Here is a 24,188-nt window from a genome sequence, read left to right on the forward strand (position 1 = left end):
TGCCTTCCACCCTGTGTGCCAGCTTCTTGCACCATGAATTGCTGTTCTTGGGTGCTGGGCTGTCCCAGCAGCCATCCTCCCATCCTGCTCCCCATGAACAAGAGCCAGGCCCCTCCCAGGTAGCACGCTGAGCTGGCAGCCCTAGAGCTCTGGTCAGGCCTTTGTGACCAGAAAGTGGGGAAAATGTATCCCAGGAAGGGGCAGATACTGCCCATATTCACACCTACTTGTGGCTGACAGGCTAGAGCCAGATCTGCTGACTGCCACTCATCAGAGCCCCTGGATGGCCATCTCACCCTGTTTCACCCCACTTGGGGTGTTGAGAGTAGAGCTGGGGGCCACTCCAATACCTACTCCCTCCACTCTGAGTGGCCCGACTTGGGAGACCACTTCTCTGACCACTGGCCACTGGGAAGAACCATACCTGGCAAAGGTTCGTTCCTAGGCTCCCAAGTGTGGAGTGAACTGCCATTTTCCCTGCTGGTGTGTCGGCCAGGAACCAGGCCTTTAGATGCAGATGCCTGAGGACGTGATTGCATTGTCCATTCCTGTCAAGGGGCATGGTCCAGAGATGTGCCCTTGAACCCAGGCAGAGGAGAGCAGTGGAGTGCGGGGGCCGCTTGCCTGGTACAGAGCCCAGAGGGACCTCAGATCCTGCACTCTCCTGCTCTGTTTACAGACAAGCTGCTATCCTCCTTGGGTGAGGGGTAAGGGGTGGAGCAGAGGGCAGGTGCCAAGGTGGCACGAGGCTGGGCATGTGCCTGGTCTCAGACAGTGTCTAAGGAGTATCAGACACCTGGAAGTGTCACTCTGAGGACCCCTGCCCCCACTGCAGTATCTTAGATTTCTTCCGAAGCTGACCTCCAACCTGGAACCAGCCCGAGTCCAGGTACCCCAACCCCTGCCCTGGGCCCAGAGTCCCCCCATCAGAATCTTGGCTCTGCTTTTAGCATCTGACGCCAGAGGGGCTGAAAATAGCCCCTGGAGGAGGAGGAGGAGGGGGCTATTTAAAGGGCCTGGGAGGAGCGGAGCCGAGGGGGTAAAGCTGATCATGGCCACTTCAGAGCTGAGCTGCCAGGTGTCTGAGGAAAACTGTGAGCGCAGAGAGGCCTTCTGGGCTGAGTGGAAGGATCTGACACTGTCCACGCGGCCTGAGGAGGGGTGAGTGCTGGCTAGCTGGGGTCCCTCCTCTCTTCCCCTAGAGCACCCTCCCTGAGTCTTATGAAGCCAGAGCACAAAGTTTCTGGGGGTGGGGGCAAGGAGAGTGCCCACTTGGGAGAGTGAAATGGAGTCACCCCTCCTGCATCCAGGGATTCCCCCCACCCAGCCCATGACTAGAGGGCAACAAGTTTCAGGAGCTCAGTGCCCCCTTCCCTCTCCTCCCCAGTTGCTCCCTGCATGAGGAGGATGCCCAGCGGCATGAGACCTACCACCAGCAAGGACAGTGCCAGGCACTGGTGCAGTGTTCCCCCTGGCTGGTGATGCGTATGGGCATCCTTGGCCGCGGGCTGCAGGAGTACCAGCTGCCCTACCAGCGGGTGCTGCCGCTACCCATCTTCACCCCCACCAAAATGGGTGCTGCCAAAGAGGAGCGCGAGGATACCCCCATCCAGCTGCAGGAGCTGCTGGCACTGGAGACGGCCCTGGGTGGGCAGTGCATGGAGCGCCAGGACGTGGCGGAGATCACCAAGCAGCTGCCCCCCGTGGTGTCTGTCAGCAAGCCAGGCACCCTTCGTCGCTCTCTGTCTCGCTCCATGTCCCAGGAAGCACAGAGAGGCTGAGAGGGACTGTGACTCGGGCTCCACAGTGCCTGCTTTGGGCTGGGCCCTTCCTGGCTAAGGCCATGGAGGGGAGCTGCTGGCCATGGATGCTTTGTAGTTTGCCCAGAGTTGGGGGCTAGAGGAGGAGGGAGCCAGAGGCCAGGATGCCTGGGTCCCCTGAGTTCCCAAAGGGAGCAAAGATAGTGAGCACAGCTGAGTACGCCCAGCCCCGGGAGAAGGGACAAAAGATGCTGGTGAGGGTGAGAAGTCCCTGAAACCTGGTCCGGATTTCAGCTTCAGAGAAGGACAAGAAGAGTACAGGGATCTGGAATGCTCTGGGAAGGAGGCTTGGAGAAAGCAGGAGGGAGGGGGATGTGAAGAGGGCAGAGGCAGAGTGGAACCCCCAGCACCCCCATTAGCGCTGCAATAAATGCTCAATCATGTTCCAGTTCTGTGTCCTTCCTTGTGGTTGTGGTGGCCAGCCCATTGGTGTCACCCCCCCGCCCCCATGCCCACTTCTGGGAACGGGCCCTGTATCTGAGCCAGATATGGCAGAGCTAGTAGGTATACCCCATTTTGGGGCTGAGGGGAGGAACAGAGCTGTAAATAGGGTGGCTGTCCAGTTCTCTTTCTGTACTCTGACTCTGCTGTGCAGTCCTGGCCTTCATGTCCAGTCCCCTGGAACTGGGCAGTGCCCAGGAGGCCAGCTGGCATCCAGGGTTTGTTTAAATAATCTCATGGAGAATATGGAGGGAGCTGGCACTAGGACTCCTTGGCTGTGCCTCAAGGTGTGGATGGAGTCAGTGACCTCAAAGCTGACCTGCCTCTCAGTTCTGAATCCAGACAGAATCAGACCTTGGCTGGGTCCAGGTCCTCCACCCTCCCTCTCCTGGGAGCCCAGGGTGGGTTGTGGGGTTGTCGGGGGTGTGGGGAGGTCAGGCTCTTGTCTGTGACCCCTGCAGCTGTTATGGTGACTCATGTTCTAATCTGGCTGCCTGGCCCGAGGAGACACTTTCCCCTTGGGACAAGGGAGGCCGGGTGGAGGTGTACAGAGGAGGCCAGGGGCCCGTCCTGGCAGGGGCTGGTAGCCTACCCAGGACGGAGAGGTCCTGGACTGACCAGGAAGACCAGGGAGATGATCTGTAGCATTCGTTTCGTATTTGAGGGGATAAGAGAGGAGACCCTGGCATCTTGACACCCTGGTACCTGAAGTGCCAAGCAGGACCAGTAGGCCTGGCCAGGCCCACTCCCCTAATGGGTGCTGGAGTGTGGGCTGGGAGAGAAGAGGGGTCAGGAATCCCAGACCAGCGACCCCAAATCCCTCGAAGCCCGAAGGCTGGGACTACGCCTTTTGGTGGCCCTGGCAGCATAGAAAATGTGCCCTGCGCCCTCCCGCCCTCACCTGGGTCCCGTGCTCCCAACGTGGCTGGAACATCCCGAGCCGTCCGTCCTCAGCAGCCCCCAGATAAGCGGCTAGGAGCCCGCAGGGCCCATAGAGAAGGTCCCGCTGTTCCACCTGCTAAGTACATTAGGCCCTCTCGCCTTCCCTATCGCTACTGCCATCGAATGGGCAGGCGGAGCTCCGCCGTGGGGCCCCGGGGCGACCGTGGTGGAGGCCAGAACGGACTGTCCTTTCTGCAGTGGGAATGGGCGGGGGCATTGGAGGACGGGGGTAGGAGAAGGGGAGTTGGGGTGACCTTGCTAAGGAAAGAGGTAGATGTTGGACGACAGGTTGTCCGAGAGAAAGGGAGCCTGGCGTGGGGTCCGGGCCCTTGGAAGGAGGGCTCTGGTAGTTGGGGACTGGGGACAGGGCTAGTTCAAACTCTGGCAGAAGAGAAGGGATGGCATGCTGGGCAAAAGGGGGTCATGGCTGCGGAAGCAGGAGAAGAGCGACGGGAGGAGCTTGGGGCCGGTGGGGCAGGGGATCTAAGGATAATGGGCATGGGAGGCTGAGGTGCAGGGTGAGGGTAGAGGGCAGCGGGAGCAACTGTGCAACAGGGGCGGGAACAGATGTTCCAGCGGCGGCCGCCCACACCCGCGTCTGTCTTTTGCTGGGACACTAAAGGAGATGGATGAGGTGGGGGAGACGCAGCGCCTGGCCCCGGGCTGGTACGCTCTCGGCCGCCACCTCCGCAGCGCAAGGGTCGGGGCGGGGGTCTGGCCGCAGATAAAGGGACAGCGAGGCGAGTGGGAGACAGAGCGGGCAGCGGCAGCAGCATGAGCACGGCAGATCCTGGTCACGGGGCGGGCGCAACCCCTGACTCGCACCCGGGCCGGGCGGCGGTCGCCTCGGCTTACCAGCGCTTCGAGCCCCGCGCCTACCTCCGCAACAACTATGCGCCCCCGCGAGGGGACCTGAGCAGCCCTGACGGCGTCGGGCCTTGGAAGCTGCGCTGCTTGGCGCAGACCTTCGCCACCGGTGAGCGCGTGGGAACCGAGGCGCACAGGAAGTCATCAGGGAGCTGAAGGGGCGCATAAGAGAACCAGATGGGGACCAAGAAGCAGAGATAGGTAGTTAAGAGATGAAAATAGAAGGGGAAGAGGAGCAATATCCTTTAGGTGAGGGGCAGAGGAGAGACAGGTGGAGAGGGGCGGCGAGGGGAGAATGCTCAGAATTGAGAGGTGAGGTGGGGATGAAAAGAGAAACAGGAAAAGAAATGGAGACAATATGGGGAGGAGGGAGAGACAACTGAGAGAAACTGCCAGGCACCAGAGGATTCCCCCATTTAATCCTCACGGGTAGGTGTGGTTTTATAGATGTGGAACCTGAGTTTCAGAGGAGTTAGGTTCCTTTGCTGGGGGAAGTCCGTGGATGTTGGAGCCAGAACTCAGACCTTGGTTAGTCCTATTCCAGAGCCAATGCTTTTTCGAGACAGACACACATAGAGGAAGGAGGAGAAGCAGTTAAGGGAGAAGTAACTGAGGTGGGGGAGGAGGCACCTGGACAGACCTGGCACCAGGACCCCCTTCTTCTGCCCCACCTAGGTGAGGTGTCTGGACGCACCCTCATCGACATTGGTTCAGGCCCCACCATATACCAGCTGCTTAGCGCCTGTACCCACTTTGAGGACATCACCATGACAGACTTCCTGGAGGTGAACCGCCAAGAGTTGGGGCTCTGGCTGCGGGAGGAAGCTGGGGCCTTTGATTGGAGCACGTATAGCCGGCACGTCTGCCTCATTGAGGGCAAGGGGTAAGGGCTACGGGATGAGAGTTGGGCAGGGGGCCTCCCATACAATGGCTAATGGGGGGAGGGTAACAGAGGATTGAGTGTGGGGCTGTCCTGAGCCCTGGTCCTGATGCCACCTTCTGCCCCTGCACAGTGAGTCCTGGCAGGAGAAAGAGCACCAGCTTCGAGCCACGGTGAAGAGGGTCCTGCCCATTGATGTGCACCAGCCCCAGCCCCTGGGTACTGGGAGCCTGGCTCCCCTGCCTGCTGATGCCCTGGTCTCTGCCTTCTGCCTAGAGGCAGTGAGCCCAGATCTTGCCAGCTTCCAGCGGGCCCTGGACCATATCACCACACTGCTGAGGCCTGGGGGGCACCTCCTCCTCATTGGGGCCCTGGAAGAGTCATGGTACCTGGCTGGGGAAGTCAGGCTGGTAGTGGTGCCAGTGTGTGAGGAAGAGGTGAGGGAGGCCCTGGTGCACAGCGGCTACGAGGTGCGGGACCTGCGCACCTACACCATGCCTGCCCATCTTCGGACAGGTGTAGACGATGTCAAAGGCATCTTCTTTGCCTGGGCCCAGAAGAAGGTCGGGGTGTGATGCCCCAGTGCAGCCAGTGCCAGCAGCCCTCATCCACCCATATTCCCTATTATCTGAGGTGGCACCTAATAAAGAAATGTCTCTGCTGCTGAGTGTCAGTGCTTTCTGTAGCTCTCCTGGGAAGCATCAAGGACCAAGAGCTTGCTCTTATGTTGTGGGGATGTGGGAAGGCATCGATCCTAACCGTTTTTTCCAGAAGCTTCCATGAACGTAGGTTTCTGTACCACTCATTCTTCCCAAACTAAGGAAGGCCTAGGTCAGAGGGACCTCGGTCAGCATCTACTGTGTGTCAGGTACCTACCAAGTCCATTTGGTCCTCATACTCAGCAGCAGGTCCAGTTATCCTGTTTGCAGATGAAGCTCAGAAAGGTTCAGGCCAGAAGGGGAGGATGGGAGTAGAATTAAGAGACTGAGCGGAAACTGAAGGAGGCAGGGTTACAATCTAGGCACAAACAAAAGCCCAGAAAAGTGAGAGGGGAAGAACGGGCGCCGGCTCTCTCCCCCAGCTCCCCGCACAAGCTAGACTGGAGTTCCGCACAGCTCTGCTGTTGCTCTGTATCTGGTCCCCGCCACCCTCACACCCACATACCTAAGTAGAGACCCCATCCATCTGCTGCCTCTAGCCAGTGCTGTCTCCTCCTTCCTTCTAGCCCACCGTACTCACACTACGAACAAGGGTAGATGAGGTTGGAAATTGGTTTATTAAGAACGTCTCTTGCTACCCTCCAACCTTAAAATATTTCTCAGTATCAAAAGAAATTAACACAGGCCACCCCAGTCCCTTCGGCTGGAGTCTTAGCATAGTGCCCCTACCCCAGGGAGGGACAAGGCAGCAGGGAAAGAGCAAGAATCCAGATGCCCTGTTCTAATTACAGGGAATGCCTTAGAATGGAAAGTTTCTGGAGCTCCGCATCTATCCCAGAGCTGCCAGCAACTGGCAGGGTCACCTTTACCAGGGGGCAGGCACAGCACAGCTGCTGCCTGCCTCTGGGAAGGCTAGAAACCAGACCCAGCCACAAGCCTTTTCCCCTCCTCCCTCAGATTGCCCCTACCCTTCCCCAGGGTCCAGGCTGTGGCAAAGGGGCTTAGTAGGCAGGGCACTGGGGTGAGGGAGAAGATAGGCAGGCTGGAGGGGCCCGGAGAATGCCCATTTTCCCTCTTCCTTCTGCCTCCCAAGTTGCTCATTCTGGAAGGTGATCTTGAGTTGTGTAGGTGCCCTATGTGGTTTGCAAAGGGGGCGGTGGGCAACAGACAGAAACACATATACAAACATACAGCCTGGACACCCATACCCCCAGCCAGATCTTGGGGATACTCTGGCTTTCTGCCTGGCCTGGGGCTTTGTAGAGTTGGTGCTCAATAAATGGTTGGTGATTGTGACTTGATTCTCATCCTGCTCCAAAGTCCCCTATGTGGTACACTCATCTGCACTCACGCTCAGTCTATGTATACTCCTCTAACTTATACTAACCCCCACCCCAACACACACACTTTAAAACCACTCTCCACACTGTACCAGGCCAGAGCTCAAACACACTGTCCTACCCAGCATTCCACACACCCCAGGCCTGTGCTCAACACCCTATCACCTACACACTTGGTCTGATCCACACTCTCTTACATACTTGTGTGTAGGTTCCCAACCAGAACACCAACACAGAGGCCAGGGGCACTCTTGTCCTGGGCTCTCTGGGGTCCTGGCCCAAAATGGGGAGTGTGATGAGGCCGCCTAGGGGTCTGGCCAAGGCAATAGTCAGGGTGAGACTGCTCCTCAATCCCAACAGCTTGGTCCCTCAAGAACCCAAGGGGGAAATGCCACCTGCCTTAAAACGTGGGCAGCCAAAGAGCAAGTGTCTAGTGCCACCTAGTGGTCCCTGGAGGAGGGCATGGGGGTAACAAAAGATCCCTAGACGCTTGGTACCTGGTCTCCCAGCTAGCCAGAGGGCTAGGGGAACCACCTAGGCAGTGAGGGGACGAGGAGGAGGCTGACAGAGAGGCAGAGGCAGCTCTCCTCTCAGTGGCTAAGAACACAGCTCCACTCCAGTTCAGCTCAGGAACCAGAGGGGCTACCCGTTCTCTATCCCTAGATGCTTAGAGGCCAGGCCCTAACAGATGCCAAGACCTGTGAGAACCATGTGGAGTGAGCAATGGGCAGGTGACATGATTCTGGGCCCACACCCTTCATGTCTAAGTTCAAGATGCAAAAGGGAAAAAATAAATCATCTCAAGGACTGGAGAGAGGAGAGCCAACAGGGAGGGGGCAGAATCCCCAATAGAGCAGTCCCGCTCCCAGGGCCTTCAGTCCATCTTGAACTCGGCCTTTGATTCCTTCAGCAGGTATAGGCTGTCATCTTCCAGAAAGCTGTGAGCAGAGGAAGAAACTCACTGAGGCTTAGCTCTGAGAGCGCCCCCTGGGGGCAGGGTGGGGGTGAATGAAGGCAAGCTGGTAGGTGGCAAAGTGGCAGGGAATTCAGTTGGCCCTATGGAGCAGGTGAGGAAGGACACAAGGAAGGAGAGTGCTGGGGAGGGAGTAGTACCCACCTGAAAAAGAGGACATGGACAGGGATGGTGCTGATGTGCCAGATGGCGTGGGCATCCAAGACCCAGAAGAGAGGCGGGAAGTCCAGCAGTTCCAGCAGGGACAGCCCCTGCAGCAGCAGGACCACCACCACGCACTTGTGCACGTGAGGCAGACGCCAATTCCACAGGCACCAAGCCAGCCACCACACTAAGTTCACCAGGCCTAGGGCGGTGGGGGTGGGGAGATGCTCACTCCCTGGAACTCCTTCTACCCCCCAAAGCCTCCCCTATTCCTATGCTCTTTGACCCCAGGACCACCTCAGACTCTCCTCCCAGCCCCCCACCTCCTACCCCAAATCTTTCCCCTTCCTCTAGCCCAAGGGTCTCTCTAGAACCTCCTTCTCCAAGAACAGCATCAGCCCCAAACTTCCACTCCAAACTGGCAGTTTTGCATTTGGTCCAGCTCCCCAGGGTTCCAGTCCCACCTCACCGATAGCCACATTAGCCACCAGGTTGTAGCCATAGTCGAAGCGGATGAGACTCAGGTAGGAGACGTGCGCGGTCAGCATGAGCAGCAGGAGAGCCCGGAAGGCACTGGCCACAGTCGGGCGCTGCAGCCCCACGGTCCTGCGTCACCATCCAGAGCTGCTCAGATGGAGGGTAGCCCGTCCCCAGAACAGAATTCCCCGAAGCATCCCCTCATCCCAACATCAGTACATGGAAGCCACTGCCCCCTCCTCCACCAAAACAGGCATGCTAGGCAGGCCTCCAATCCTCCAGGGGCCTGGGACCAAATGCTACAGCTCCTTGGAAAAAGCCAGGGCCCCTAGTCTGACCCCAGAGTTCCCATCCAGTCCTCAGGGTTATGTGTGTGTTGAGGGACTGGAGAAAAAGGCCCTGCGGACAGCAGCCCTGGGGAAGGGCTGTGTGACCCCTTTATGCCCCCGCCCCCCCGCCCCCCGGCCTGATTTTGCCCCTGCGGCAGCCAAGGTGCTCACCTGACACAGCACAGATAGATTGAGTGTAGGATAACGGTGGAGGCACAGAAGTAGTCCATTTTCTGAAGACAGGGAGAGCTGGATGAGGGGCCAGTGTGAGGGGAGTAGGAGGTGGACAAGGCTTCATGGAGGATAGGGCCCAGTGAGGACCCACCAGGGTTCGGGGCAAGGAGAGGTGGCACACACACAGCTGGAGTCCAAGCCCTATAGTCAGTGGGGTCTGTGTCTTGTGTCCCTTCTGCCCATTGCTGTTTCACTCCTGAATTTAACAGACTGACCCTTGTATTTACATTATACAATTTTTAAAAACTGTGCTCAAGCAGAGGTATTAGTGGAGGGTACCCGCCAAGACTCCAGAGCATCAAAGAATTCAGAGTGCAGTCTGGAGTTCCACAACTGTGGGCTCCAGTCTGACTGCACCCCTTTACTAGCTGGGTGATTCTGGCAAGTGATTTCACCCTTCCAAGGCTCAGCTGAGAAGAACCAATAATCACACCTACCTCACAAGGGTTAAGTGAGGCTCAAGTGCAACTAACAAGTTTAAGATGCCCAGCACAGAGCGAGTGCTCCCTGAACGGAGTCAGCATGAGACCTAAGGGCCAGCTCTGCCCCATCCCTCCCCTCCCCAGGCAGGAGGGGTGCTCACCTCTGTGAGGTCGGTGTCCCTGGTGTGGAAGACTGTGGACCAGAACCAAGCATTGAGAGAGACCTGAGGAGGGAGGTGGCTGGTAAGTGTGGCACCCCAGGGTGGGGAAGACCCCCACCGGGCTCACAACTGTCTCACTTTTGGAAAGGGGCTCTTTGAGCAGAGAAATGCACTTCCCCTTGCTCCTGGAGCCCACTAAACAAACCCATGCCTCTCTATTCCCACTCATCCCAGCTCCCTCAGGCTCAGCTTCCTATCACCCTGAACCCCCAAAGCGGGTGGAAGGCTTGAAGCTTCCCCAGGTTTCTGGCCTGGCTGGGAACCAGTTCAGGCAAAGTCAAGTTCCCTGGTTACTCAATTGCTAAAGACAACAGCTACTGGGGGGGCCTTGCCTCCTTCCCCAACTGGCAGGTGATGACAGCCCCACCCGGGCCAGGGGAGCCAGTGACCTCAGCCTCTGGGGGCGGGAATGAAGTGGGTGGGGTGGAGGGGCTCGAGCCAGCTTGGGGTGTGTCCAGAGCAAGCAAGCAAGGGAGGGAGATCAAGCAGATCCCACTGGGGCCAAGTCTCTGAGGAGGCTGGCCAACTGAGCCTAGCTTCCTTCTGGCTGGGCCGGCCCAACCCGCCAGACCAGTGGCTGCTGCTTAGAGCTCTGGGAGAAGCAGAGAAGCCGGACTGGAGGAGCTGGGGTGGGCAAGGGCCCAGGGGAACTGTTGAGGACTTTTTCCTGGAAATTAACTGTAAGGAGAGAGTACATATCATCTTGTGGGAGTTGGTGCTGGCACCTTTTCAGAGATTGCTGTATCAAAGGCAAAGGCCAAAATTACTGAAAGGAGGGTGGGCTGGGGTAGAGATACATACATGGGCTGGGAGGAAGTGCTGGAAACCAGTGACAACCAGTCAAAGGAAGAAAACAGCCTGCCTGGATGCCCTGGAGGTAGGGAGGGATGAGCTACAGTGGGACAACCCTTCGAGAGACAGGAAAAGGCCAAGAGCTGCTAACTTGGGTCCAATATGCCAGGAAAACTGTCTGCGCAGGGGACTGAGGGAGCACAGCAGGAAGCCACTCTCCATCCAGTACTACAGCAAGAAGCTCAGACGGCAAGATGAGTTCCCTCATGGAGGCCTGAAGGGGCTTCTGAGAATGGGAAGAGGAATGCAAAGGGGGCCGGCAAGGCTCTCCTTGCAAAGCCAGTCAGCCCTGGAAGTCTCTGGAGGCTCCTGGGACAAGCCTATCTGGCCTGGGTCCTGGGTGAGTCCCGTATTTATGCTCCTCATGACCTAGACAAAGGCCTGAGGACAAACCAGGGGCTGGTCTACATGCTCCTTCATCCCTTTCCAGGCTTGATGTCAGGTGATTATTCCAGGTCAGGTTGCTCCCTCCTTTGAGGACCACCATCCTGTCCCATCCCTCTTGCTGCCCCTTCCCTAGAGACAGTAATGGAGGCATGGTCTGGAGGACAGAATAGGGTGGCTTCTTGGGACACTGCTCCCATGAAGTGTGATGCTCAGGGCCAGCATGGGGGAGAGAGGCAGGCTGGAGATGAGACCCAGGTGATCACATGGGCCAGGTCTCCTAGGCAAGCCAGGAACAGGGACATCCCTGAGGAGGAGAATGGCCCTGGAGCCAGAGACAGAGGGAGGAGGGGAACCCAGCAGGGGCTGGAAGCTAGCCAGGCCTCCTTGTCACCAGGCAGGAAGGGGGAGGTGGCAAAAAGACTGAGCTAAGTGGCAGTTGGAACAGTGAAAGCAGGGGGGCGGTGCGCAGGGCCAGGGCTCAGCTGTAAAGCAGAGGGGTGAGGGCTACTTTCCCCCTGTTCGATGTTCCTATACTACTGAAAAGTCCCTTCTCCTCTGGGGAGTGGCCCATTATGGGGGGCTCCTTTTCTGACTCTCTCCGCAGACCTGGGAGATAGTGTCATTAGAATGCAGGCCCTAGGGCCAGACTACCAGGGCTCAAGTCCCAGTTCTGCATTTCCTGTGTGTCCTTGGGCAGGTTATTTAACCTTGCTCTGCTTCAGTTTTCTCATCTGTAAAATGTGAATAATCATAGTGTTGATAAGGATTTAAGGAGTAATACAGGTACAGGGTACTGCTCAGGGCCCAGGAGAGGGTAAAACATTAGGTGTTATTTCTCCCCACCTTGTTGACCAGCATAGGACCCTCACAGCTCTCCACAGACCTGAGAGGCCAAGGGATCCTCCCACTCTTCCTGCAGGCCAACGAAGTCTAGGTGGAGAAGGGGTGGTCTCTCCACAGCTGCCCAGGTCCATCCCATAGTTCCAGGCTAGGGGCAGAATGTCCAAAGCATTCACAATGAGATGGACCCTGGGTTCAAGTTCTGCCTCAGCCCCTAAACAGCTGTGTGATTTTGAGCAAATAACAGCTTCTCTGGGCCTCAGTTGCCTCACTTACAAAACAGGGTTAATAACAGTGCCCAGTGCATACGAGGGTCCTGAGGATGATGTCTGTGAAATGCCTGGCACAAAGAAACCACTCAACAAATGGTTGCTGTTATAGCTGCCTGGTACACAGTAGGTACCTCATAAATACCAGTTTTCTTCATCATGTCCAACAAACTGACCCCCACCACTTCCCTTCACCTGATCCCCATCTTCCTCTTCTTCAAGGGTCACAGTGTTCCAGGTCAAACCATGGGGCCCAAAGGTCTCTCAATCCCGGAATGCAGACACCTCAGCTATAGGAAAAGCCCTGTCCTCCTGCTCCTGAGCCATTATCCCACCAGAATGAACTGAAGAGATACTAGTTCCCTTCACTCAGCTTATGATCAAGACTCAAACGGACATAGGGAGGTGGAAGGAAGGGAAAACCCCCAAGACACAAATGCACGGCTGTTCTTGAACTCTTCAGCCAAGCTTGAGAAGAGTGGGGAGGGGGGAGATGGGGTAACTAGCCAATCAGATGGGCCAGGAGGAAGATGGGCTGGCCCAGCAGGCTCCAAGAACTTCTTGTCAACACTGAGGACAGGGGGAGACCAGGGGCAGGGTGCCAACCAGGGTAGAAATGGAGGGGGACAGGGAAGGCTGGGTAGAGGGAGAGCAGGAGGCTGTTTCAGTCTGTTGGAAAATAAGAAAATTGAGACAAAAATATCACAGCCGTGAAACTGGTTGGATGTCAAGTGAGCCAGATCTGTCAGGAATTCGACCCCAGCGCTAAGCCCCAGTGCTCAGGGCTGTCATTGACACCATGGAGGTGGGGACAAGTGGGTCTTTAAATAGCTCAGTGTCTCAGCAGTGGGGGAGGCAGAATGTTAAATATGATGCCTGCTGCCATCCTGGGCACCCCAGACCAGAGGCCACAGTGTCTCATCCCCTGCCTCACGCAGGGCAAACCTGCCCCAGTTCACCCCTGAGAGAGAAGAGGGGAAGAGGTGGATGGAGATGGGAGGAGATGGGCTTTTTCCACCATCAAAAAGGATTCCTTGATTTCCTGTCATTGCCTGTACCACAAGCTCTTGTCTGACTGTCGGGAAGTCCTTTCTGAAATCTAACCTTCATTCTGCTGCAGCCTCAACCTATCTCTTCCCATAGTTTCCTCAGCAGAGATAGAGCACGGTCAGTCCTTACCTCCATAATCCTCCTGCAGAGACAGTTTGGGCTTTCTTGGCACTGTCAGGCTTTCACCTCTACCCCTGAGGACCTTTCCTTGTTGGATGAAGGGGCAGGGAACTGGTTTGGCCTCCTAGCTTTGGCAGAGAGCAGAGCCCTCAGTTCCATGAAGTCAAAGGTCTGTGGTGTACACAGCATTGGCGGGCTCCTCCAAAGCCTGGCCGCCACCCAGCCCAAGCTCAGGCCTAAATGTCAAGGCAGGAGCTGCCTTCTTATGCCAAAATTTCATTAGTCCTGCTAGGGGCAAGGTTTCCTCATTTCCCGGAGAAAAAGACTGAGACAACCCCTCCACCTCAAGACCTAACCAAGAGTAGGTGATGGATCTTTCTACCCCATCCCAACAGAAATCAGGAGCCCCACTGCTCTGGAAGACCCAGCCCCGGACAAAGTCCACTGCCATACCCTCCGAAAAGGCAGGATCCCTCCCCGCTGCAAATACACACAGGAAAAAAGATCAAGTGTAAAATCCAAACTGGATCATCCAAGGGTGTGTGAATGCTGAGACTCCGTCCCTCAAGGGTCTAGTGGTAACCTGAGGCGGTTCCATGTCCCAGGACACTATATCTCGTAGGGTGCCCTAAGACACTCTGGCCCCAGGGATCTGCCTTTCCCCACCTAACATCTCCTGCTCTGTCCCTGAGAGTCCTCGGATACCCCTGGGAAGTGTGACACCTCACCAAGAAGTAAAATGAGTGGCAGATGACAGTGAGATGAAAGACCCAAAAATCAGGGAGATGAAGAGTCATGAAATGACCACTAGCTTTTGGCACATGTCATGAAGACAAAGGCTGGGACCCTCTGAGGCTCTCTTAGACTCTCGAGTCTATCCAAGGAAGCTCTGAGCTTTGCTCAGAGAGTTCAGACAGAGCTGTCCTGTGCTCTCTGTTAGGGACAGGGATGAGGGGCCGAGACAAGCAGTGTCCCAGGAAGAATCCCAAGGGAAAGGGGATAGGTGTATCTTCCTCAGTTTCTTCGTCCTTCCTGCTTTCTTAGCCAGGACCAAATTCCCTTCTCAGTGAGAGGTCTAAGTAGGAAGTGGTGACTATCTCACCCAGGCCGGAGGTGATGGTATGTGCTGATGCAAGGCTCCCGCCTCTACAACAGTCCCTGCCCCCTAGTCTGGCACTCAGGGCCCTCTCTGCTCCATCTGCCCTCTTTCTACTCCCCTTCACACAGCCACAGAATGGCCAGGCTGACCTTCCCAGGTTGCCTATTGAGGTCCCACACTTTCCAGCTTCCATACCTTTGCTCCTGCTATGGCCCCAGCCTGAAATGCTGGCATCCAACCTCTTCTCCCCTCATATGTATGTGTCCAAGCCTGACCAGGTCTGCAAGTCCCAGGGGAAGCCTCTCCTTCTCCCTGGGCTTCCATGACAGATGTTACCATGTGGTCTCCCCATGTCACGACTCCCAGACTCTCTACCTGAGCCCTCCTCGGCTCTGCCTGCACTCTGCCTCCTAGGCTGGCTGGACCTGTACCTCCCACTGGGCTCAGCTTCTGGGGCAGGGGCTTCACCTCCCACGACTGCTAAGCCCTGTCTCTACCCACAGCAAATGCTTGACGTTTGTCACAGTGTATGGAGACAACCCAGAAGAGGGGCTTAGTGCTCAGACCCCGGAGTCAGACAGCCCTAGATGCCAACCTGTCTCCAGTATTCGCAAACTTGTTGGCTATTAACTTTGGGCAAAGTTTTTTTACCTTCTGAGACTTACTCAGAGCTCGTAGTGGTATTAGAATTAAATGAGAAAATGTAGGTAAAGTTTGTAGGACAATGCCTGTCAGGTGATTTATTCCATCATTAATAGCAATTATTATTAATATCTGTTGAATGAATAGTATTAGGGAAGATCGGCATTTCCCAGAGGCTTAACAGCTCCTTCCTTGCCCTCCTTCTGATCCCCGTCTCTCCAGTCTGGGGCTCAGCGTGGACTTCTCAGCACCCCTACACTATCAGTTTTCCTCTTCCTTGACTACCTTCCTGTCTTCGTCCTGGGGCTCCCCCAAACCCACAGTATCTTAGTTTTCCACCTACACCTCTGGCCACTCCTGTCCTCATTGCTGGCTCCTCCTCTATCCAGCCATTAAGTTTTGGGGTTCCTCAGGGCTCTGTCCTAGTCCCCTTCTCTTCTCCCTGCCTAAGTTCTCCCTGGTGATCACATCCACACTCACAGTCTCTATCACTGTCTCACAAGTGAAAACACGAGGGTCATCTCTGATTCCTCTCTCCTCATCTATTCTACCGCTGAGGCTGTCAGCACAGCCAGGATGGGAAGGGTACGGACTCTGGAGCCAGATCCCTGGATTTGGACCCCGGCTCCTAGAGCAGGTTACTTAACCTCCAATCCTGGTTTCCTCTTCTGTAAACTAGGGGTAATAATACTACCTACCTCATAAGCTTATCATGGGATTAATAAGCAAATATTTATAAAATGCTTAGAATGGTGCTTGGCATACAGTAAGAGCTATGCATGTGTCTGTTAAAGAAATACTTTTAAAAAATTTAATGTCACCTCCAAAACATAGCTCAAACGCACTTCTCTTTAATACTCCCTTTTCCAAGACCCACACTACCTCTTTAGTCTAGCTACTGTGCCCTATGCTAAAACTACCAGCTAGGCCCCTGCATCCACTCTGGCCACTTCTAATCTGTTCTCTATAGTGCCCCCGAGCTTTCCATGGGCTGGCCTCATCCAGTGCCTACCAGTCTCACACCCCACTCCCTGGTTTCCTAAGTTGCAAGCCTCCTGGCCATTCAGGTCCTCATATAACCTGAGCTCTCTCTTGCCTATGCATATTTAGTCTCCGTAGATGACTCTGAATCTCTCTGAATTCACCTAGGTAACATTCACCCACTATTCTGATCTCTCACATGCCCCTTCCTTAGGGAAGCCTTCCCTGATTGCCCTGTACTGGTCTAGTCCCCCATCACATGGCCCTACGGCACCTCTCCTCCACTGCACTTTTACATTCAATTGTGTGATTAGTACCAGAGGGCAGGGACCCATCTGTTTTTATGTACTTTTGGATCTCCAGCACCCAGCAAAGTGCCTGGCACACAGTAGGTGCTCAATATATGAATGAGTGGCTGCTTTGATGGCGGGAAGGTGAGTGAGTGTGGATTATTTCCCTATGGCTTACAGGGGTATCTCTGATCTAGAGACTTCCATGGCAACCTCTTACTCTCACACCCTGCCCAAGGTTGTCACAGTTCATATTTGTACACAGTCCATGCTTCTCACACAATTCCTGACTCTGGATGCTGGCTCTTCTGACCAGTCACACTATAAAGCTCAGAGCCTTCTCTGGATACTCAGATGAAACATATTTCAGCTTCTCCAGGGATGGTCTAAGATCAGGCCGAGTTTTAGATGGAGTGCTGTGGCTGCCACTGCTTCCAGGCCTGAGTTAGTGTTGAGATTGCTTCAAATCCTCCAGAGGGGCCCTTGGAAAGACCCATGGCTCTAGCATGCTCTCCATCACCCATCTCCCTTTTGTGTCTGTAAACTGCCCTACTGAGTCTTTTAGTGGCTTCCTCCTTCAGGGCATCTCTCCCTTCTTCCCAAACAATCTGACGTAGGGCTCTGTGAGAAAAGTAAGGCCCAATTTAGCACATTCTTTGTTTCCTCTCCAATGCTGAAAACCTTGCAGCTGTAACTTTAACCCTGGAAAACAGAAGGGAAGCTCAGTGGATGGAAGCCCTCTAAGGTGAGAGTGGGGATCTAAGAGTTCTCCCTTCCTAGATGAGGGTGTAAAGTAGGAATTCTACCAGGTTACCTACCAAGGCAAAGGCCACACAGGTCGGGTACATGGGAGAGGAGGCTGGCACAGAAGTGCGGTAGCGACAGAGCATCACCAGGCTGGCCAGGCCATTGAGAAAAGAGGCCACGGCAGAAGCTGGCTCTTGGAAGAACAGGAACCGGGAGAAGGGCCACTGAAAAAGGAACACATGGAGGGGGCCTGAGGGGCAAGAAACCCCAGCTGGCCCAACCTACCTTTTCTTGACTTGCTGCATCAATAGGTTCCCAGCTGGTTCCTTAGCTCCGGACCCAGGCAAAGCCTTAGGTTCAGTCCCTCTTCATGTCAGTGAGCTCCCCTCCAGTCCTTGGCTAAGGGTCATCGCTCTATCCTGGCCAGCACTCAGCACTGTTAAGTCTGTTCTCTGGGAAGACCAGGTAGGCCAGTAATAGATGGTTCTATATGGCCTAGGGGAAAAGCACAGACCTGCCATCCAGAAGACAGAGGTCCTAATCTCTCCTCTATCACTGACAGCTCTCTGAACCTCAGCTTACTCTGTGACAAACTGGGGAGAATAATTCTTGTCAGCCTCAACAGACTGGAACAAGATCATATTGGACCAAAAGGCAGGCACCAGCATACTGTGCCTTGCTGGGCAATCTGAGGGAGGATTGCTATTTTAATCCAGATTCCAACGGAGAGGATTCTATGGTGAATCAGGGTATTTGTCCTTGTAGCAAGGTGGACATTCAGCCACCCTAAGAAGCCCAGCACCACTCTTAAAGAGACCCCAAAACCTCCTAGATCTTGTCACTCTAAATCTAGAAGCAGGACACATTGTTCCCATCCAATCATAAGAAAACCATTAGATTTTGATTAGGTACCATTAGGTACCTGCCCCAAACACACACTCATCAGATTGTTTGGACAATGTAGTCTAACTGGGGGGAACTTTACTTCTGTCACACTATCATCTACCTACCCTGACTCTCCAACTCACCTTGCCATGGAACTGAGGCACTCTGTGACCTTCCTGGAGGTACAGGCCAACGGTGACCCACATACACTCATACTTACAGTCGTCCCAACAGGTCCAGCCTGAAACAGATAAATTGGTCTGGTGAACCCCACCAGTACAAGAGGCACACAGAGAAAGCCTAAATGGAGCCCAAACTCGAATGTAGGTCAAGAGGGCCTGCAGGTTGGTGAGAACCAGAAGAAATCTCAAAATTCTAGTTTCCCACTTGATGGATGAGAGATGATGGGACATACACATAAGGGAAAGGTGTGTGTGTGCGTTCTATGGAGTGGGGGGTGTACAGTGAGCAAATAGAAATAATTCTTCTCTTCTTTCACTCAAGATAGGGATCTTGGCATCTGATGGGACTCATCTATGGATAAGTGGGTTCATGTTTGCCCTTCCTAAACACAGGATTTGTTCTCACTCACCAAAGAGGAACCCTTGCTATCTTAGCCTCCTCCTATAAAAATGAAGCCCAAATTCTTCAATTTGACTTTTAAGGCCCCAGATTGTCTTTCTAACTTCATTTCCCAATACTGTTTTTCATGCACCCTGCTCCCTGAGTAAACCAAGCCACTGGATGTGGCTCCACTTTGTCTGTTCCCTCTGTCTGGATTGCAAAGAGACAGTAAAGAGAACAAACTTGTAGCCAAATAGGCCAGAACTGGAAATCTTACATTACCATTTACTGGCTGTGAGACTTTGGGCAGGGCACTTAACCTCTCTGAGTTTTCCCATCTGTAAAATCAAAATCTGCCTCAAAGGACTATTGTGAAAATTAACTATTTTAACACCTGTCACACAGTAGGTGCCCACTACGGCCACAGGTCCAAATTTACTGTATCCATCCAGAAGCCCTTCCTTTTCAGAATGTTCCAAATGATCACTGCTCCAACCCTCTCAAAGCCAGAAACTATTCCTTCCTCTCCTCTATGCTCCTATTGCTTAATCTAAGGGTCCTTTAGGGCTCAAATCATCCTCTATCTTGCACTTGAGAAGGTTAATGGCCCGTGGAGGCTGCAAGCCCTAAAGGGCAAGCAAGACCTGGTCTGATTTCAGTGTCATTCCAGGGTCCTGTATCCAGGAGTATTAAATAAATAGCCGTCTGACTTAATAGATAAAAAGTAAATGAGAGGTTCTGGAAAAATAAAACTGGCTGATGAGGCTCTCATTACCCTGGGGCTCCACTCACACAAACTCACAATAGCCCCTGGGTAGGAAACTAAAGTTCAGAGATTGCAAAGGGATATTAGGGGGCGTAAGGGGCGAGGGCCATGACTAAGGGGCGTGGTTTATAGAAGGCGGGGCTTACCTGCTAGACTCATGTAGATTGGCTGGCGGGAGCGGAAGTGCTTCAGTGCGCCCCCTGAGCAGTTCCGCTCCTCGCACAGGAACACGCAGTCGCGGTACACCGGCTCGCGGTCGCCCTGGGAGCCGCTGGCTAGCGCGGCTGCCCCAGCTAGCAGCACCAGCCGCGCCGTCCGCCCGGCCATCCCTTCACCCTGGCCCTCCCGCAGGCGGAGGAGCTTTGGAGTCTTCACATCCGGAGTAACCGGAAGTGCCTTGCGTTCTGTATTCTCTCTGCTGACGTGCACTTCGTTTAAATAAAAAGTACCCGGATTTTTGTGGGCGCCTGCCCCGCCCCTTGTTTTACTGTCATCTCCTTATATAGAGGCGACGGGGTTGAGGAAAACGCCTGGTGGATTAAGGTGCAAAATAGTCTTTTGTCAACACCCATATTTTTTCTTCCCAGATTCTCTTTATTTGCCGTAGAGCTATTTTTCTGTCACTAGCTCTGTTCGATTTCACTTCCTGAGTTACCTGGACCTGTCCACTCCTCTCTGTCTCCTCTGGCACCACCCTGGTTAAAGACATCATCATCTGTCGCCGAGACAGCCGCAGCAGCCTCTTAACGAGTCGCCTTACCTCTACTTTTGCTCCTTCCAGTCCTCGCTCCATTAACAAAAATTCAAATTTGACCAGGTCACTCTCCTTAAAATTCTTTACTGGCTCCCAATTACTTCAGGATAAAATCCCCCAAGCCCTGCACGATTTGGCCCCCACCCATTGGTCTCCCTCATTCCCCTGCCCCAGACTTACCTCAACGGGCCATGTCTCTCCAGCCTCCTGGCTTTGTCTTGTCTATATCACTCTTATTCTCACTTTTATTCTAATAGTTTCAATTCAAGCACCACTTCTGAGGGTGGTAACACCTGGAGACTGATATAGTATACAGTGGTCTATTTTCCTCAGGTAGGGTGAGGACTTCTGCTGTCTGGTTTACCTGCTTTACTTCTAGCACTAGTACAAATTTTGACTCCTGGTAGGTGCTGAGAATTTTTTTTTTTTTTTTTTTTTAATGAAGGAACAATGTAATTCAGAGTAAGACTTTGGGTGCCAGATCCAGAGCTGTATGATTCAAACTACGCTGAAATTTAGAGAGGTGTAATATTTCAAGGAAAATTAAGAGAAGAACCTTTGGGAATAGGATATTTGCTTTAGCATCCCCCTCCTGGCACTACCACCAGCACCCCCACCCCATTGAAGCACTTGTAGCTAGATGCATAATTAGTGGATGTAGATTAATGACTGTCTTTCCTCCTCCCCCATTCTCTCACCCCTGGTCAACTTTTCCTTTCAATCTTGGAGGGGTGGAATGAGCAGGAAGTGCACAATTGGGTTCCGTTAGTTCACACATTAAGCAAACATTTCCTGAGCCCTTAGCTCTAGCACAGGTGCTAGGCAAGGCACAACTCATATTGCATTTTCTGTGAATGGTGCCTCTTCAATTAAAAAACAAAACATGAATAGTGTTCCCTGGAGTTGCGCACCAGTTGATACCGATTGGCAAGTTGAAATAAACAAAACAAACTCTCAGCCCCTCCGGAGCTGGCTAGAATCGGGTGCTAATACTATTTTGCATCTGTTAGATCAGTCCTTTTATAATGCATTATTTCAATTTGTCCTTACTGTAATTCTGGGATGAATCTTTGAATGAAGAAATTTAGGATTAAAAAGAATGAGATACTGACAAAGCAGGATTCTCCCTTTGAGACAACTCTGAGGTAGAGATACGGCCCTTTTAAAACTTTCAAGTTTCCAGTTTTGGAGGTTTTATTCTATATTACGTCAAACATATTAAAATGGCAATACCCCACATTAAATAAAATTTATAAATAACTATAGTTGAGTAGCTGTTAATAGTCGACATATTGTTATATTTATATACATTTAATAAAGTGTTAATTGATTTCTGTAGTTTCCCTGTACTTTGGAGCCAAATAGAAAATGAGTTCAAGTCTCAAACATTTCATACTTGAAAACTCATGCCTACATGCCTGAAAACAATCCTGGGGTCATAGTGGAGGGGGGCAGTGGAGACTTCTGTCATGTTGTCTTGGTGGGAGATGGGGTGTTGTCTTTCTCGGACATGTCTTGAGAGTTTTCCCTGCCAGCGCAACCCTACATCTCTAGACAATTACTGGGCCTCTTCCTCTCCCCCAACTTTTCAGCCCAGATCCTGCTTTTCACCATTGAACCCTGAGCTTAATCAGCTTCCCAGTTTGTATTCGGTTTCATATGTAAGTCACAGCCTACAGTCATAGATTCATTACTTCAGTTTAGACTTACTGAGCCCCACTGGGTGTCAGCCATTGCACTAGGAAAAATAAAGATGAATCAGAAATGGTTCCCAGTCCAGGGAGGAGAAAGACAAAGCAAACAGTACAGTGTGCTGAAGGCTCGTAGGTAAACTGACCATATTCTTAGAACAAAAATTGAGAGGTGGTCTATAATGAGAGCCCCTTATTCATCAAGTATTTATTGCAGTTTACCATGTGTGAGGCTCTAGAAACAGTGATGAACAAGGCACTGTCCGTCTCATGATCAGAAGATGGAGACAGGAAATAAACAAGTATCAAACAAAAGACTAAGATAATTTCACTGCTAATGTAGGAGTACATTGGTAGGATAATTTAGCACCATCAGACTGTAAATTATATATATCCCTTAGTCCAGCAATTTACACAAACTCTGTAACCAGCAATTTCTCTACTAGGTATACCTACACAAGCTCTAGGTTTACCTACGGCAAGTGCAAAATGGTGTTAAGTACAAAGCTATTCATAGCAGCACTGTTCATTATTTTCAATAGCAAAAGAAAACAATAGGAAATGAATTAAATTAATCCATACAATTATAATGCAATGCCGAACAAATTAATAGAAATGGGGCAGATTTGTAATGTACTGACATGGAACAACCTTCATATTTTTGGTAAATATAAAAAGCAAAATATTGAACAGTGTGTGTGTGTGTGTGTTTGTCTATATGTGTTACTTCATGTGAAGAAAAATAAGTGTTTGATATTATGTTTGATATAACACTATGTTTGATATTTTTGAGAATATATCTAGAAAGATATATAAGAAAGTGGAAATAGTTGTTGCCTCTGGGGAGAAGTGAAACTGTGTGTCTGGGTGACAAAGAAGTGAGGGACAATTTTTATACTTGTACCCTTTAAATTGATACTATCTGTATATTATCAATTAAAAAACAAAGGAAAAAGGTTAAAAGAACAATTTTATGTAGTGACAAGTTGAGTTATATAATTGGATAATGTAATAGGGAAGAGGGGTAAAGGAATGGGGAGGGAGGGAAAGATTACATTGGGTGGTCAGAGAAGGCCTTTTTGAGAAAGTAACATTTGAGCTGAAACCTGCATGACCAGAAGGAACCGGCTCTGCTAACACCTTGGGGCAAATTGTTATAGGCTGAGAGAACAGCCAGAGCAAAGGCCCTAAGGCAGAAACAAGCTTAGCATCTTTAAAAAACAAAAAAGAAGGTCAAGGTGAAAGGTTTAGGTAATGGGAAGCTATTAGAAGGTGTTTTAGCACTGGAGCAATTAAGTGATCTGATTTTGGTTTAAAACATTTACTTTGGCTATTGTGGGGATAAAAGGGAGTGAAATTGGAAGGGGACAACAGCATCACTGGGAGATCGAAGGCTAATGCTTCCACAGAACTGTTAGCAGCTTAGACTAGCTGGTGATGTTGGCGGGAAAAGCATAGATGTCTTCGAAGAGGAATTGATAGATTTTAACAAATGACTAGCTGTAAAGGGCAAGGAAAGAGGAAACAACAATGTGGGTTTAGTGAATAAAATCATCTGAAACTATAATTGTCCTCAAAAATCAGGTCTTCATATTGCCATGGTTTTATGTTTCTGGAAGCTTCTTATTGTCAGGGCCAGGGAAACTTTCTTCTTACTCTTTTAGTTCTTCTGGCTGGTCAAGTAATTCAAATGACATACAGCAGATGAACAGCAGAAAATCAAATTTTAATATGTGCTCAAGGGGAATTCACATAAGCATAAAAATTCCAAAGACAATGGGCAAAATTAGGTATATGGGTCATTTGAACTAAGGAGAGGGAGGTAGGCAATTCATAGGTAGATAAAAAAGCAGTACATTTGGTAAATTCTTGCAGGGCCACCTAGAAACAATGGGACACAGAGGAGAATCTAGCAAACAGATTTTGGCTTGGATCAAACCCTTGGCCACCCTTAATTCCTATGTGTTAAGGTGATTATGCTAAAGTTCCCTTCCTGAAGCAGGATTTTCTTATCTGAATCTCTTTAGGCAGGTGAGGGGGAGATAAAAACCTCTTCCTGAGTTTATTGGGCTTTGTTTTTGACTTGAAACAATGCATGCTGGGGTGGCACATTTTGGGAAGACCTGCTCCTGACCCCCATACTGTTTCCTAGTCCTCAAAACAAAAGTCAGAGGCAAGCCTGTCCTCATTCACACCCCAGTGGTCTGCATCTCCAGCAACAAGGGAGATGAAGTAGTCACTGCCTCCCACACCAAATCCTACAACACTGTGACTAGGAACCATTCAATTCAACTCTCTTATATTTCAGAAGGCAAAGTGAAGCCTTATACAAGGCCACACAGTCCAGCTACTGTCTGAGGAAAGACCCCCAAATAAACCAAGGGTGCATGTTAAGCAGCCAGCACAAACATGCAGACAACACAGGACACAGGAATACAAACCATGACAACCTTGTATGCACAGGCCAGGATGGAAGCCACATGCACTTTATGTACATGCGTT

The 24,188-nt window shown here is 52.1% G+C and overlaps 3 protein-coding genes across 3 annotated transcripts; 2 read left to right on the forward strand and 1 right to left on the reverse strand.

The window, feature by feature from the left end:
- Positions 1–15: 15 nt before the first annotated feature.
- On the forward strand, positions 16–2,206 carry TCAP (titin-cap). The gene is made up of 2 exons (XM_011383015.2): positions 16–1,161; positions 1,388–2,206. The coding sequence occupies exons 1-2, from the start codon at positions 1,052–1,054 to the stop codon at positions 1,779–1,781; spliced, it is 504 nt and encodes a 167-aa protein (XP_011381317.1). The 5' UTR covers positions 16–1,051; the 3' UTR covers positions 1,782–2,206.
- A 1,754-nt stretch (positions 2,207–3,960) lies between these two features.
- Positions 3,961–6,136, forward strand: PNMT (phenylethanolamine N-methyltransferase). Its single transcript, XM_011383020.2, has 3 exons — positions 3,961–4,179; positions 4,746–4,953; positions 5,084–6,136. Exons 1-3 carry the CDS (start codon positions 3,978–3,980, stop codon positions 5,523–5,525), a joined length of 852 nt encoding a protein of 283 aa, XP_011381322.1. The 5' UTR covers positions 3,961–3,977; the 3' UTR covers positions 5,526–6,136.
- A 71-nt stretch (positions 6,137–6,207) lies between these two features.
- Positions 6,208–19,951, reverse strand: PGAP3 (post-GPI attachment to proteins 3). The gene is made up of 8 exons (XM_011383022.2): positions 19,388–19,951; positions 18,055–18,152; positions 17,098–17,250; positions 9,690–9,752; positions 9,044–9,105; positions 8,536–8,672; positions 8,067–8,268; positions 6,208–7,887 (listed from the first exon to the last, which is right to left on the reverse strand). The coding sequence occupies exons 1-8, from the start codon at positions 19,566–19,568 to the stop codon at positions 7,824–7,826; spliced, it is 960 nt and encodes a 319-aa protein (XP_011381324.1). The 5' UTR covers positions 19,569–19,951; the 3' UTR covers positions 6,208–7,823.
- Between the last annotated feature and the right edge of the window lie 4,237 nt (positions 19,952–24,188).

Source organism: Pteropus vampyrus, unplaced genomic scaffold, assembly GCF_000151845.1.
Source record: "Pteropus vampyrus isolate Shadow unplaced genomic scaffold, Pvam_2.0 Scaffold503, whole genome shotgun sequence".
Taxonomy (NCBI): domain Eukaryota; kingdom Metazoa; phylum Chordata; class Mammalia; order Chiroptera; family Pteropodidae; genus Pteropus; species Pteropus vampyrus.